The sequence below is a fragment of the Lemur catta genome, chromosome 4, assembly GCF_020740605.2.
Source record: "Lemur catta isolate mLemCat1 chromosome 4, mLemCat1.pri, whole genome shotgun sequence".
Classification (NCBI taxonomy): domain Eukaryota; kingdom Metazoa; phylum Chordata; class Mammalia; order Primates; family Lemuridae; genus Lemur; species Lemur catta.
In genome coordinates, this window is record NC_059131.1 from 82,011,232 (window position 1) to 82,028,444 (window position 17,213).

At 40.2% G+C, this 17,213-nt stretch overlaps 1 protein-coding gene across 1 annotated transcript in view; it reads right to left on the reverse strand.

Annotated features, from left to right (window-relative positions):
- Window positions 1–17,213, reverse strand: part of CLNK (cytokine dependent hematopoietic cell linker) — a 135,131-nt gene that overhangs the window by 27,387 nt on the left and 90,531 nt on the right. Inside the window, exons 8-11 of the mRNA XM_045550640.1 lie at window positions 11,710–11,735; window positions 11,492–11,511; window positions 10,306–10,389; window positions 3,697–3,724 (exon numbers count right to left, since the gene is read on the reverse strand). Coding sequence (XP_045406596.1) covers window positions 3,697–3,724; window positions 10,306–10,389; window positions 11,492–11,511; window positions 11,710–11,735 — 158 coding nt within the window. The remainder of the gene's footprint in view (window positions 1–3,696; window positions 3,725–10,305; window positions 10,390–11,491; window positions 11,512–11,709; window positions 11,736–17,213) is intronic.

The following is a 17,213-nucleotide window of genomic DNA, read 5'->3' on the forward strand; positions in this document are numbered from 1 at the left end:
TTTTAGATAATTTGGTTAGTGGTGTTTAGACAAAATTTTTGTTAGTATAGATTTTAAAAAAAAATCTACAAATAATTCTCTAAAAGACTGAGCAAAAACTAAAATTTTAGACTCTGTGTAATGTAACAGACAAGTTACAAAGTCTGCTGATGAGACTATAAATTGCACTGGCTTTTTTTGAAATCAATTTGACTACAGTTATCAAAAATGTAGACATATTCTGTTCTTATCCCAGTAATTCCATTGATGAGACCAATTAAGAAACAACCCTAATTTTGGACCAAGATCTGTGTACAAATATGTTCAGTACACCGCTACTTTTATAGTGTCAAATTATTGGAAACAGTCTACATGCCCAGATAAGTAAAAATCATTAAGTTAATTTTGGTGCTATCCTCCCTTATTGGAATATTATAAAGGCATTGTAAGTATTTATGTAGAGAATGAAATACAATGATCACTATAAGTATGCATCAATGTTACATAAAAAGTTCAGGATAAAAACTGGACCCATGATATATTTTCATGCTGCTACATTTTATATGTGTCTGTGTATGTAAAAAATGATTTAAAATAATATGATAAAATATTAACCAATAAGACTGTGGTTAATTGTTTCTTTATACTTGTTCTGAAATTTTTATTTTAAAAAATAAGCATAAAAATATTCACATTATTCTTTTTAAATGTAGCCATTTATCTTTCTGAACATTTCCTTTCTCTTTCCTTCTATAATGGTGGCAGAATTCCTAATCAACCTTTATTATGAAAAACTACATTTTTGTTGGGCTTCCATCTTTGGGGGCCCCACTCTACTCCTGAAGAATCAAAAAGCCTTATAGTAGGTGCAGTATTTGCTGGAGTGTTTATATAACTGCCAATAATTTTATGAAGTCTATATGGCATCAGCTGGGGATTCACCTTAGGTATTATTTATTATATATTTATTAGATAAAAAACTTCCTTAACCTACAGGATGAAAGAGGTCCCTGAATGGCCTAGTGGGATCCATGAACCTTGTGACATGAAAAGCTTAATTTTTTTCTCTATAAATATGTGTATGTGTGTTTTTTCCCCCATGGTGAAGAAGGTTTATTATACTTTTGATCAAATTTTCAAAGGGGTGTAGGGTCCATGATATATTAAAAACCATGGGCTACAGATGAGGTCCAAAGAGGTGATGCTGTTTATCTAAGTTCCCACAGTTATTCTGAGGGTAAACTGACCCTGAACCCAGCTCTCCTGACTCACATTTGCTTCACAGCCAAGAAACCTTTAGCAACAAATTGCTTAGAGAGGCGTCGTATGTCTTGTCTGAAGCTAGCCAACAGAGAAGGCTTTTTGTTTCAAAGACCTTGGCATCCCCTAGGGTTCTAGAAAGAGGATGTACATTTCATTATGGACAACAAATAACAGCCAATCTATAGGCTAAAAAGGGTAATGAATCCATTCTAATGAGTGGTTTGAGAGTCTCCCCACTGAGTCTTCCCCAGGACTTTGAACCTGGCAGTTCAAAGTGCTCAATCAGATGGAGCAGTGGTTCTCAGGCTTGTCATAGGCAGGGGAAGCAGAGCTGTAAATACTGCTGAGAAGCCCTCTGCCTGGAAGAGCAGTTGTTTTATTTAATTGAGACCCAGCCAACTTTTTGCTTGAGGGCTCTGAATTTAAAATCAAATGCAATTAGAAAAGCAGAGTGAAATCTCTCTAGTTTTTCTATTTTAATTTTTTATTGTTAGAAAATAAATACATTCAAGTTAAATAGTTATATCTCCTTTATTACTTCCCTCTGCCTCTCCCAATTTTCCTTCCTCTCTTCCTTCTCTCCCCCTCCTTCCTGCCCACCTCCCTGCCTTCCTTCCTTCCCTTCTTTTCTCCTCCCTCCCCCCTCCTGTCATCTCTTCCTTCCTTTTTCTTTTTTATTACTTTAGCTCAGAGGTATTTCTGTATTTTTCAAGGCAGAGAGTCATGGCTGTGGGGAGGAGACCTGGACTTTGACATTTCCTGGACTGGCTCTGTCTCTTGCCAGCCGTGGGGACTCGGGCCAACTTTGCCACCTCTCCTCGTTTTTTCCTTAGGGCTTTGTGAGGATAAAATGAGACAATCAGTGTCCACTTTCTTTGACGACTCTAAAGTGCCTTGTGAATTTGAGTTGGGGTAGGGAGCACATCATTTCTGCTGGAACAGATTCTAGCCAGCAAGACAGAACACGTAACATGCACACAAGGGCAGCACCGCCCTTGGAGATGAGATGGGCTTTTGAAATGGAAAAATGGTCTTGAATCTCAGCCCAGACAAACAATGGGGAAGTATCTCAGCAAAAGATAAGGAGGGAGAATGTATTTTTCCACTAGACCTTGTTCTTTAGATGATATCAACTTCTAGCAGAATGCCAACCAAAGTGGCAAAGGAAACGAACAGTCTTGCATGCTCCCTGAAGTCTAAGGCTGACTTCCCCACATTCCTCTTGCTTGTTTAGGATTGGAGGGCCTCCTGTCCTGTCATTGTCAGACTGACCAATGACTTAAGGTCATCTTGAGTGGCGGCAAATTATTGCTTGAGATACATGAGCTTGACCCACAGGAAGAAAGGAGTGGAGTCCTGGGTTCAGGCACCTTGGATGTGTAGGTTCCCCCAGCAGCTGGGAATCACCCCCAGCTTGCTCCTTCGAGATGGCACTTGGGAAGTCCAGCAGCTCCCAGAAGAGCGTGAGCCTGGTGAAGTCCTCTGTGGAACCAGAGCTCATCCTCTCATCCAGCAGTTACGTATGTTATCCTTCTGGACATGATTGTTTTATGGACTAGAGGGATTGATTAGAGGTAATAGATGTCTTGTTTGAGTGACAGACAGGATATGTGACTTTTGATTTTAACATTCTGATAAAGCCAATAAATAGAAAGAAAATAAGGAAAGAAATCAAGCTCTATGGTCAAGATGCAAGAGCACAGGTCAAATATGAAGACAAGAACCAAAACCCTTAGAAGTCCAGTGAGAGTGAGGTGAGGCCACTCGTGTTGTCGGATGGAGACTTTCCATCAGTCATGGGTGACTCACCTTCCACCCTTAGAAGGCTCTATGTCTTACATGACTTGTAGTATTTATTGAGCCTCTACTAGTCACCTGGCCATTTGTGCACTTACTTCTATTTACTTTGCCTTTATCACAACAACTATGCAAAGAAATATACCCATCCCTATTTTATGGCTAAAGAAATAGAAATGGGTGGGTGTAGAAGCACTTGCCAAAGTTCACAAAACTAGTAGGTGGCAGAGCAGAATTCAAACCCAGGTCTATGTCACTCTGAATCTCATATTCCTTCTACTTTGCAGTTCTGTCTTTCTTATGAAGAACAAATATCAAAGTACAATACAATTTCCAACATTTTATTTCTGTAATGCCGGAGATTGGAAGCCATCAGTGGAGACTTTGCCTTCCATGTGGAACTGGGTGTGTTCTTTATTGTACCAGTAAACACTGAATGAACACGGCAGCACAGTAGGATCCTGGTTTAAAACCTGGATTTTAACTTGCTTTACTTAGTCTTTCTCACCTTTAAAATAGGGATAAAAGTACATTTTGAACATAGCTATTGTGAGAATTAAGTGGATAAAGTAACCAAATAATAGCATCTTGCCCATCACAGACACTTAATGCACAAAAATTCCCTTCTTTGTTTCCCAGGACAAAATTGCTACTTACCTCACTTAAGTCCTTTAAGCTTATCTGTCTGTAAGAAAAAGAAATACGGTGTTACATAAAATGCAGTTCATAATGGCCAAGGTAAAATCGTTCTGAGCCCTTACAAACCTTTCATTACATTTTCATTACCAAATTAACAGCCCATAGTCCAGTGTAATATTTATCACTGTCCCATAAAATTAAAGCCAGGTTATTTTTCTCATAATTTTCTAAGGAAAAGAAGAAGTTAAGAGTCAATATGAAAGGTGGTGATAGAAAGGACATGAACAAACTTGCTTCTCATTTTAGGAGAATTTAAATAACATCATCATTCCTCCTGACATTTGATTTTTCATGTCAAAGTTTCATTGGCACAGTTGGGCCTATTATTAACTTGGTTTTAAAGCTCTTAGTCTTTTGATTTGAGGAAATGTTAAGAGTTTTAAATATGAAGCTGTCAGGTAGTGGGATACCAGGAAGGCATGTGTAACAAAAAGGATGCTGATACCAAAAGGAGATCTGAGGCAAGGAAAACCATGAAATGGAATGGCAGGGAGAGAACTGGACATGGAATTTGACAGTACGGACATTGGAAAGGTCTCAGAATACATTCCAAGCCTTTCATCATATTGGTAAGTCAGTTAACTTCTCCACACCTCATTTCTTTTTCATCTGCAAAATGGCAACAGGAATATTCATCTTGGAGGGTTATTGTGAGAATTGCTAGAGATAACAATAAAAATGTTGGGCATTCAGTGGACACTATTGTTAGAATGTGGTTGAAATCAGGCGAGGAAGCTATGAGGGGAATGGGTGAGGCTGTATGTTCCATCCACCCAGAGCTGCTGATGAAAGACTGGATCTGAAGAATGCAACGCTGATCTCAGTTGAATGCTGCTTATCTAGAGTTGTAAGGGTCCGTTTGTATCAGGTAAGAGGATCCCAGGAGCGTATCATGCACAGACATTGTAGCCCAGACTCAGATCTCCAAGCAATAGGCGACTGTACTGAGGTTCCAGTTTTTAACGTCTTACATCAGCGCATCTGAGATAGTACATCTTTACTCTTTCTCCCCTTTTTAGCTGGACATGGGAGAAGATAAAGAAATTTGACTGGAGCTAACAAAGTAGAACAAACACCTATAGTATTAATTATTTTGCATTAAATTGAGGCTAATTCTAGTGTTTTTAATGTTTAAGAGATCTGGAGTATTGGGAATACTGACGGATTAGCTGTGTGGCTTCAATTTAAAATGTATAACTGATTTTAGAATGGTGATTTTAAGTTATAAGAGTGAAGATATATTTGACTCTATTTGTAAAGAATTTGAACTATTTAAGAGAACATGAATTTTTCTATATCTATACATTTACTGCATTACATTTACAAAAATTGTTAAAGTTCTGCTTGCTAGGATTGAAGTCTGCCCTGTCAACATTAAACATACTTAAAAATCAAGTAAGTTAAATTTATAAAGGTGTTTCAAATCTTTACAGGGATTTAACTGATTTTGTACATAAGTCTTACTGTCTAAAATTCCTTAACTTATCTAACTTGAGTTAGTTGAACATTTGTTGAAGAATAAGCAGAGTGATTGTCTGTTTAGATGAAATCACAATTGAGGAATGAATGATGAAATCAATTGACAAATAGAGAAGGACACTTTATAGATAGAAATTTGAGGCATCAGGAAAGCTAAGTTTTGGAATTTGTAACTTTAATAAATTACATTTAAAGCAAGAACCCAAGTGATTATAGTGAGGGCTTTCTGTGCAGAGCAGGATGAGAAACTCTGGTCTCCTGATGTTCAAGTCCTCTCCACGCTAGCACATTGACTCTTTGGGAGCTTTAAACACATACATTTGTCCAAGTCTGTCTGCTGGAGATGGCCAATAAATCATGGTCATTAATTACATAGAAATTTTTTTCCCACATTTTCTCCTATGCATAATAGGTTCTCAGTATAAATGTAAGGATATGACCTTTTACTATAAATATAGGCCTTCTTAAGCACCCCTTAGTTTTTGGCTTAGTTTTAACTGAATTGAACTTGAATCCTTGCTTTGTCCTCTGTGGGCTCTGTGACGCTGGATAAGTTAAATTCCCTCTCCAAGGCTTAGTTTTCCCCGCTGTAAGATGGATAAATCCAGAGAGTAATGAAGATGATTGTTGAAAGTTCTAATGAAAAATATACATATAATGCTATTTGGGATGAAATAACACTTTGTATCTGCAGAACATTTTAATATTCACACATTCTATAAAATTAAACTTTTTAGTCTGAGATAATTATAGATTCCCAAGCTGTTGTAAGAAATGATACAGAGAGATCCTGTGTACACTCTCCCCAGTCTCCTCCAATGGCAACATCTTAGAAAACTGTAATAATAAAATTTTCATTTTAAGATCAATAGTTTCCATTCATAAATGAGAATTTGTGAATATTCATAATCCATACTTTCTCTCTTTCAAGAGAGACCATGGTTTCTTGTTATCTATAAAGATTTTTTTCCCACTTCTCAAATCATCAGAGCATATATTTTTGCCACTGAGATTGTTTGAATTGATGGCATCGCTGGTTGAAAAGAGAAAGCCACAGTTAGGCAAGTGAGTGTTTTCTTTCTTAAATATTAGGTGCTGTATTTAACTGATATTTTGGATGAACCCTGCAGCATGGACTGTTGAGTGTACTGAAGCTTAAAGGACATATCGTGGCACAGTGAAGTCTCTGTATATCTGCGTCTTCATCAGTGAATTGGGGTAGTAATATTGCTTTTGTCACCGTGCTGTTGTGAGACTAAATAAGCAAATACACACAAAAGACTCCACACTGGGTCTACCATGTAGTTAGAATTCAGAGAATGTTGATGATTACCCTTATTGTTACTTAGGATGATTTTATTTGGTGCATGGAACATGGTATTAAAATCACAATGGATACACACTGAAAAATGATTCCCTTTTTAATTCTCTTTTAGATTATGTCAAGGAGAGGGTCTTAATGTGGCGGTTAGTATAAATGAAACACCCCTCTAATATTTGCCTATTTTCTCTTTTGTCAGAGGGAAAATTCCCTAGGCTCAAGGTTTTGGTCTGAAAGTATCTGTATTGAAGTTATTTATGGTAATGATATAAATCTTTCTTTTAAGCAAATTTATTTTAGTAAAAAATGAGCTGAGCAAAAAAAAATTAAGTGCACAGCTATTGTAAAAATCATAATAATGGTGCATAAATGGTTGAGGATGTCTAACCAACATTCCCGAAACTTCAAAGTTCTCTTCTAGTTCTGAGCTGTCAATGAATGATCTACATGATATTTTCCTTCACTGAAGTGTTTTGATTCAGCAATTGCTTTGTGAAGCCAAGACTTAGCTTTAAAAAAGAGAATGGCAGATGTGACAGAGACAAATAGGGGCTGAAACACAATAGCTGGACCCACGGTCACCATCCAGGGTGAGCACAGCCAGTTGTACAGGGCTGCGGCTGTCGGGCTGTCTCCTATTGATGCAGTTGATGGCCAGATGTAAACCACAGCCTTTGCTTCTGGGATAGCCACTTACCTCACTCGCAGTGCACTACAGAACAGCTGGCGGAAAGAGAGCAGGTGCTGTTCTGCATAGGTCAGCTTGAAGCTCAGATTTCCAATATTCCTTCTGTTTCCAGAGCAATAGCCTCATGTGGTTATTTACCTGTGATCCGGGTGTCAGTAACGATGATCTGACTATCCATGCATGCCCTGCCTACAGCGAATTTGAGAACACAGTTTTCTTCCTAAAGCAAAACTTTTCTGTTTTCTTATTTCTGGTGGTATTCCCAGTGTCACCTACAGGGCTGTGCGTGTTTTTGTCCCCTCAACAGTCATATGCTGACCTTGTGACTTTGGCTGAGTGACCTAATTTCTCTGAACCTTCGTGGCCTTATATGCCCAACAGGTGGGGAAGTAATATTTACTCAGTACCTTCATGCTATACACTGGCCTGGGCACTTTATCCTTCCAAGGCTCAGAAAACTGTGCTTTACAGGGCTGCTGAAAGGATTCAGTGAGATATAATGTAATTACTCTCTGGAGGTATTCGCGGTGAAGAGATCCAACACAATTATTATGACATCTAAAAATGATAAATAAATGTTAACGGTAACTACAGGAACCCCAGCGATAACAAATGCCAACTTCTAAAGATGTCAATAGTACCAGGAGGGTGGCACAATAGACTGGTGTGACTTGGGCTGCAGAGGGATTCCTTGGGCAGTTGAGGGAGCATAACATTGGAAATTTGGGCCCAGATAAGGTTTAACGACTTTCAAAGCTTTTGTGGCAGAACCTGGTTCCCTCTGGGTACACAGCCGTGTCTGCACGTTAGATCTACCTGAAGGGGCTTGAAAAATAGTAATGCTTAAGTCCCACTTCAGAGCAATTAAAGTAGATATAGTGGATAGTATTTGTTAAAAAGCTTTCTAATTATTTTAGTATAAAGCCAGGATGAGAAACACCAGGACAATATAGCCCATTTCAAGAACAAAACAGGTTTATGTATGGCTCATCCTGCTGGGTACAGATAAGAGAAACTAGTTAATTGTCTTTCTTTCTTTCTTTCTTTCTTTCTTTCTTTCTTTCTTTCTTTCTTTCTTTCTTTCTTTCTTTCTTTCTTTCTTTCTTTCTTTCTTTCTCTTTCTTTCTCTCTATGACAGGTATTATCTTAGGCACTTTATAGAAACTGCATATCTTCTTATCACAATTCTATCACATGGGGATGGTTATTTTCTTTTTATAAATAAAGAAATCAGGACTCAGGGAAATTAAAGAGTTTTCTGAAATCAAACAGCCAGAAGTGGCTCAACTGAAATCCCAGCTCTGTTCTGCTGGGTCCCAAGATACTATTCTTTCCAGGATGAAGAAACAGAAGGAAGATAAAATCCTCTTTGCTCCACACTCAACAACCTCATCACCTTCAATGTTTTATTGGTCCTATTTTGTTTCCAACATTACCTCTCAACCACAAAAGACCGCTGCACTGTTAAGGAATGAATCTGCGACCTGTTTGTGAATTAGCCAGGTAAATTGACTCTGTCCGCGCTAGAAGAGAGAGGATCAACTGCTTGAGATCGCCAATGATAAGGGCCTTAGAAGTGTGTTAGAGACAACTTCAAGTGTCCATTCCTTCTGGATTAAAGTCAAGACAAAATATCCTAGATTGCCACAAAAGCACTGAAAAGCCTGCTTCCATTTCCAATATTCTATCTTTGCGAAGCAGGGTTTTCTGCAGTGGCAGCAACCAAAACGAGATTATGGAGTAGACTGGACATAAACAACACACTTCATGTGTCGCTGTCTCTCATCACTCCTAGATGGGACCATCTAGTTGCAAGAAAACAAGCTCAGGGCTCCCACTGATTCTGCATTATGGTGAGCTGTATAATTATTTCATTATATATTACAATGTAATAATAATATTTAACAGAAATGAAGTGCACAATAAATGTAATGTGCTTGAATCATCCTGAAACCATCTCCCCACCCCACCCCTCCACCATCCGTGGAAAAATTGTCTTCCATGAAACTGGTCCCTGGTGCCAAAAAGCTTGGGGACCACTGTACTAGCTCATGAGACGTAGAATCTAATTTCAACCTGAGGAGTTTGAATCCATACTTGAGAGCCTGTGATCCTTCTCAAGGTGCTAGGCTGGTTGACAGATGGACAGATAAGGGAGGAAATTCTGTGGCAGAGAGCAGGAGGAGGAGGAGGAGGAGGAGGAGGAGGGGGTTTGCAGAAGATTTATGTTCTTGTGGGGCCATAAAGGATGAAAAGATGAAGTTACACTCGGCAGTCAGTTGAGTGAGGGATGACATTTTAGGCTATTTAATGTCTGCCATTAGAGCCAGTCATGAATGGGTTTCCCACAGAAGCTCAAAATGAGCCTGATATCTTGAATTTCTGTATCCACAATAAAAGCTTCCTAACTAAATAATGCTTGTGGCCCAATCTGCTGATTCAAGCTTGCAGTAAGAAAGCATCATTCATTCTGTACAGGAACAGAAGGAAATGCTAATCTCTGTTCTGACTTCTAAAATAAGGTAATTTGGGAAATTTAGACTCTTTGGGGGAAAAAAAATTCATTTGAGTTAGTCACATTGTGTGATTACAGCCAGCTGCCGAATGTCCCACACATTTGGGAGTGGGGATCCGTCATCAGTACCTAACACTAGAGGGTTGGTTTTACAATATTTATTTGTCAAAAAGGCAATCATGTTTTTGACAAAAGAGTTTTCAAGCGTGGTTATATTTCTCCAACCTGGGTGATGGGAAGCTGGGGGCCAATATTGGTTCTGGAATAGCCTGAACCCCTTTCAGTTTTTACATAAAATACGCTGACTCTGTGCGGGCATTTGACATTTCCTTTAATAACTAATGCAGGCTGCAAGTGAGCAATTCTTTCAGTAACTCATTTTATTACGCAGAAGCTGTATTTTGTGCAGAGACTCAAACCGCAGGCTTCTGAGACTTTTTTCCTCCGCCCCCACCCCATGAGGGAGTGGCTCAAGGAGGTGATTTGTTTGGTTTCCCTCGTCCCCCTCCCCCACACCGCCTGGCTTCCCGGCCACTTCATCAGCAAAGATAACAAATTTCTCACCTGGGCCCTCTCTGAGGGAAGGTTGCCCTGCTTCTCTCCGGCTCCAGGGGCAAGGGCTGGTACTTCTTCAGCAGCGGGACAGGACTGTGGGGAGAGTCGCGTGGGAGCCTGCGGCAGTTTGCTGCGCCCGGGCTGCTCTGAGCCTGAATCCGCGCCGCCCTCCCTCGGGGTCCCCAGTTTGGGGGTGGAAACTTCAGTTCTGGGATGCCAACTTTATTTTCCTCGAGCAGCTTGATCTATTTCGGGTCCCTTTGAATGTTAGAGTATTTATTCCTCTAATGAGTCTGAATCTAGCTCCCCCAGACTTTCTCTCCGGTCTGGTGCTCGTGTCCAGAGGGGGTGATATCATTTTCTACAGGGTCTCATATGCGTGTTAATATGCTGCCTATTTTGGTTTTAGGAGGCCTGGGGAGAATAGGATAACAGCCTTCCATTTATCCCAGACTGGAAGACCTGAGCTTTTAAAACTCCCCAAAGAAATATGAAAATGTTTGAAAGCCAATGAATGCCTCACTCAGCTATTTTATCCGCTGGTTCACTCATTTATTCATAAAGGGCATCAGGCACTTTGGTCGATGCTGGAGACTGAGGAAACAGACACAGTGCTTGGCTTAAGATGCTTCCCTCTAGGAGGGAATAGAGAGAGGTGATGGCCAGGGAGTGTCACACACGCTATGGCCGAGGTGCCCCACGCACAGCGACAGGAGTGGCGGCTCACTCAGAGCCTCAGCGGTCAAGTCCATTGCTCTTGCCTTCATATATATGTACAAGTGTAATAATATTTGTATTTATATATGTGTTATAATCACAAATACATGCACTTAAATAAATATATGTTTACAGATTTTAAGTCCCTCCAGGGAATATCACAGGCTCATAGGAATCTGCGCATGCCAGATATATACCCATTATATGATGTGGCAGATTTCTGTACTAAAAGAAGGGAGAGAAACAGGGAGCAATAGAGAAGAAATACATTCATCAAGAAATGATGAGTGAAGCTGTATTGGGTAGATAACTGTGAATAAGCAAATGATAAGATGGATGAATGAAGGCTTGTTTAATCTTGTTCATTGACCAACTTGTATTAAGTTTTCAATGCCAAATGTTTGTGTTTCTCTCTTCAAGTGCTGGTGCAAATCATTTAAGTGTATAGCAAAACAAAATACTTTTGTAAATGTCTTACCGAGGAGGTGGTAAAGGAGTCTGGAAAAGGAAAGAGGATCAGAAATTAAATTTATTGTTCTTTTAGCAGGGCCAATGGTTAACAATTTTTTGGTTTACAAACAGAGATTATGAACTTCTAGAACATATTTTTCAGGTGATATTTGAGCCTTCACATTGTCTACATCTTTATGCTTTTAAAGTAAAGAGTAACAAATGCATTGTAATGCTTTCTCTTACCTTGTTCATATTTATGGATTTGTCTCCTAAAATATAAGAGAGAACACCAGTGAATTTATGGAAAATGTCATCAAGCACTATTTTTACATATGCTTAAATAGAAATCATTTCTACTTTTAATAATATTGATGATAGTGTCAATTAACATTTGTTGCGATCTTATTAGGTACCTAGCATCATGCTAAACATTTTAGTTATGTGGTTTTATTAGATCCTCAGTTTTGTTCTGTTAATGAGGATACTGAGGCATGGTAAGTTAAATATCTGACCTACCAGTCACCCAGTTAGTGAATGGTAGAATGAAGATTTCAATGTGTGTGGTGTGACTCTTAAGGTCCCCTTGCAACCACTGATTCCTGTTTCCTGTCTGGAATTTTATATCTATCTATCTATCTATCTATACACACATATACACACACACACATGCACATATATATTCACACACACACACACACACACACACACACATATATATATATATATAAAATTAATTCAAGTTTCTACCTGGCACCTTCATGGGATATTTATAAGCAGATAAAATAGAATCACAGAATTTTCAATGTAGAAGGGTTTTTGAAGACTCAAGAATCCAACTCTGTTATTTTATGGGTGACAAAACTAAGGACAAACTGGGTGAGACAATTTCTCAAGACCAACTGACCCTAGAAAAAGCCCAAGTGAGGCCTGGAACAGATTTTTCTGATCTCTAGGTAGTTATACTTCCACAGTTCAATTGAATGAAAAGACAATTATTGAGCTGCTACTCTTAGCTAAACACAATACTAGTCACTGGGGCTAAAAAGACAAATACAACAGGGTCCTTCCTCCCAAGGTGCCCACAGCTGGTCTATTGACTGGCCGAGCTTAGGCTGTAGGGACATGATGGTGAAGATGACTGATGCTGTCCGTGTTGCCATAGGGATTACTCCTAAGTGGGTAGACATGCATTGAAGACATCATGAACATTTAATTTGATGAGGAGTTCAAGGAGAGAAGGACATAGTATTAAAGAATATATGGGAGACTTAAGTTAGTCTGGGATGTCAGAAAAAGCCTCAACGAGGAAGCAATATTTGCATATCTCTAAAAATAAATGTGGCATAATAAATGTTATTTTATAGGGCTGTGGGGGGAGTCAGTGAGAGTATGTATGCCTCTTACTACAGGAAACTTAAACCTCAACTAAAAACTCTCTGGGTGGTGAGAAATTCAGCCTCCTTTCCTCTCCTCTTTTGTGAAACAAGAAGGTTGGACTAAGCCAGTGGTTTCTAACTATCTCTGAAGCGCCCCTGGACTGCCCCTTGGAAACCCCAGGAGCCTGGGGCTGGGGGCCTGGTTTCTGGCTCCCAACCACATCCACGGGGGGCTTTACTTTATAGCCTGTTGTCTGTTGTGTCTCCTCTTGAGATTTCTATTGGTAAAAGGTCCAGCTGGCCCCAAACAGCACAATACAACACGAAATGGTCTGGGTGATTTTAATGGCTCCTCCAACTCTAAAATAATTACTTGATTGAATAAAATTACCATTCTCCCTATTTGTTTTCATTTTTGGAAAACACTTTTTAAATGGGTAGGACTGTCCTCTTTATACAAATTCCAAACACTGATTGCGCACAGAAATAATAGATGTTCTTGGCATTGTAAATACACAAAATATGACCCAGAATGTACTTCAACAACAACAGCCATCTAGTCAACGTCAGATTTTTGGCTATTTCAATGGTAACCACAAAAAGGCTTAGGCCACATGATACTTGCTGAAGGCACCAAACCAGAAAACATAAAATTAATTTCCTCTCAATTTATTGTTTGTTGGCTTCACCTTCAGAGGTCCCTGGTGGACTACTTGCTGCTTATGTTGATTACTTGCCCTGTGAAACCAGATGTTGGCTTCCCAGGAGGTCTTTTTTCATAGGTACCCCTATACCTACTGGGGATCAATTCAATTCACTGGAAAAAATTCAATAAAGAGACTGAGTTCCCATAACCCAATAGGAACATTCCATTTACTGTTTCAGAGATACCTATTCAGTTTGCTTCAGTGGCTCTGAATATAGCATAAAACATCTATCTTCCTACTATTCATTAATTTATTATTGAACACATAGTGCATGTCAGACATGGATTAATTTTTAATATATTTACTGATGTAGATGTCAGAGAATATACCACCAACAAATAAAATTGCTATTTGCATGTAACTTACATCCTAGCGGCAGAAGACAGAAACTAAATAAACAAAAGTATAAATAAATAAACAATCACAGGTGGTGACAAGTGCTACAAAAAATGGCACAGGTAAGGGGGATGGCAGGGCATGGAGAGTGAGAGGTGGGGCTGGGGCTGCTGTGTTTAGGCAGATCTGAGGAGGTATCTCTGGTTAGGGGATGAAATCAGGGGCCTGAGGACAGTGAGGGAGCATGCCACGTGAATACCCGGGGACAGCAAGTGCGGAGGTCCTCAGGTGGTATCTTAGTCTGTTTTCTGTTGCTTAAAACAGAATTCCTGGGTGACTTACACAGAAAAGGAATGTATTTCTTATAGTTACAGAGGCTGAGAAGTCCCAGGTTGAGAGGGCACATCTGGTGAGAGCCTTCTTGCTGGTGGGGATTTTCTGTGATGTCCTGAGGTGGTACAGGGCATTGTGTGACAAGGAGGCTGAGCTTGTCACTATGCTAGTTCAGGTATTTTCTTCCTCTTCTTATAAAGCCGCCAATTACCCTTCCATGATAACCCATTAATCCATGAGCTAATTAACCTCTATGTGAGAGAAGAGCCCTCATGATCCAATCACCTCTTAAAGGCATCACCTTTCAATACTGCCACATTGTGCATTAAATTTCAATTTGAGTATAGGAGGGGACATTCAAACTGTAGCACTCTGCTCCTGAACCCCCCCTCCCCCAAATTCATGTCTTTTTCACATACAAATACATTCATTCCATCCCCATTGCCCCAACGTTTTAACTGATTCTACACTAACTCAAAATTCCAAAGTCCAATGTCTCATCTGAAAGCTTGTGAAATCAAAACAAATTATCTACTTCAAAGATACAATGGTGGGACAGGCATAGGATACACATTCCCATTCCAAAAGGGAGAAATAGGCAAGAAAGGGATAAAAGAGCTTAAGCAAGTCCAAAACCCAAGAGAGCAGACATTGGGCCTTAAGATCCTGCACACTGGTGTGGGGGTCGGGTGCCCAAGGCCTCTGGAAGCCCTGCCCCTGTGGCTTGGCTGCACTTCATCCACCCAGCTCTCCCAGGCTGGCATTGCACGCTGATAACTCTAGAGTTCTGGGGTCTGATCCTGCTCCCACAGCTCCACTAGGTGTTGCCCTGGTGGGGACTCTCTTGCAGCTTCAATATCACATTTCCACTCGAGATTGCTTTAGAGGGGGCTCTCTGATTGCTCTGTCCCTGTGGTAAGTCTCTTCCCGGACCCCTTTTAAGGACATCCTTTGACATTGGGTGGAGGTTGCCAAGCCTCCGCATCTCTTGCTTTCTTCAAGCCTGCAGAATTAGCTCCACGTAGACCACCAAGATTTATAACTTGTACCCTCCAGAGCTTCAGCACGAGTCTTACATGGGGCAGCCATGGAGCGCTGTGCTTGGCTGTGGGGAGTGGAGTCCTGAGGTGGCCCTGGGAAAAGAGCCATGGAGAGCATCCCGGGCCTGTCCCCTGAAACCATTCTGCCCTCCTAGGCCTGTGACGGGGCGTGTGATGGGAGGGACAGCCTTGAGATTTCTGAAATGCCTTTGGAATCTTTCTTCCATTGTCTTGAGGAATAGCACCTGGCTCCCTTCTATAATGTGCTAATTTCTTTAGCAAATGATCATCTCTTTAGCAAAAGGTGGCTGGACTACACCCTTGATTTCCTCTCCTGAATACTTTTTTATCTATGTATGTGGCAAATTTTTTCCATTCTGCTTTCCTTTTCATCATAAATTCTGTCTTTAAATTATTCCTTTGCTCCTGAATCTCAGCATTAAGATGTCCAAAATAACCATGCAACTCCTTCTATATTTTGCTTAGAAATTTCTTCTGCTAGATACCCCAGTTCATCACTCTCAAGTTTGACCTTCCTCAAAGCCCTTGGGCATGGACACAAGTTCTTTGCTGATTTGCAACAAGGATGGTATTTACTCCAGTTTCCAAAGCCCTGTTCTCAGTTGTAACTGAAACCTCATCAGAATGGCCTTTGCTGTCCATCTCTCTATCATCATTCTGGTCCAGACCACTTTACCAATCTCTAAGGAGTTTGAAACTTTCCTTAGTCTCATTGTCTTCTAAGCCCTCATTAGCTGGGCTTTCTCTCATCTGCTCCTCCAAATTCTTCCAGCCTCTCCCCACTTCCTACTTCCAAATCTGCTTCTGCATTTTCCGATATTCATTATCAGCAACACCCCACTGCTTGGTACCAATTTTCTGTCTTAGTCTGTTTTTTTATTGCTTATAACAGAATACTTGAAACTGGGTAATTTATAAAAATATTTATTTCTTATAATTATGGAGGCTGAGAAGTCCAAGGTCATGGGGACACATCTTGTGAGAACCTTCTTACTGGTGAGGACTCTGTGGTGTCCTGAGGCAGCACAGGGCATCGAATGACAACAGAGCTGAACTTGCTAATGTGCTAACTCAGTATCTCTTCCTCTTCTTATAAAACCATCAGTTCCCCTTCCATGATAACCCATTCACCCATTAACAGTGAGCCCTCATGATCTAATCACATCTTAATGGCCTCACCTTTCAATACTGCCACATTGGAGATTAAGTTTCAACATGAGTTTTGGAGGAAACATTCACACCCTAGCAGATGGGATGAACATAGGGGGAAGTAAGGCCTTAGAGGTAATGCTGGAGGGAGGGGAGTGTGCAGATCACATGGGATCTTAGACACTTAGTAAGAACACTGCCTTAACCACAGTGAATCTTTTTTTAACCACTCCGTGGAGGTGTGGTTGATACATAAAGAAATTTACATTTTCTTGCCAACACCATGCAAGGGATCTCTTTTTTCCACATCTTCCTCAACACTTGCCATCCTCTGTTTTTTAAATAGTAACCATCCTAACAGGTGTGAGGTGACATTTGACTGTGGCTCTGATTTATATTTCCTTGATGACCAGTGAGGCTGAGCCGAAAGGCTAAGTGCCTCCTTGTATATAACTGTTGGACACCTGTATGTCCTCCCTGGAGAAATGTCCACCCAGATCCTTTGCCCATCTTCCAATAAGGTTGCTCATTTTTTTAGCTATTCAGTTGTATGAGTGCCCTGTATATCTTGGACATTAACCCTTCATCAGGTATGTGGTTTGCAAATGTTTTCTCCCATTCCATAGAGTGCCTTTTTACTCTGTTGATTGTTTCTTTTGCTGCGCAGAAGCCTTTTAGTTTAATGCAGCCCCACTTGTTTGTTTTTGCTGCCTGTCCTTTGGTCTTATTTCCAAAGAGTCATTGCCAAGACCAGTGTCGGGGATCTTTTCCCTATGTTTCCTTCC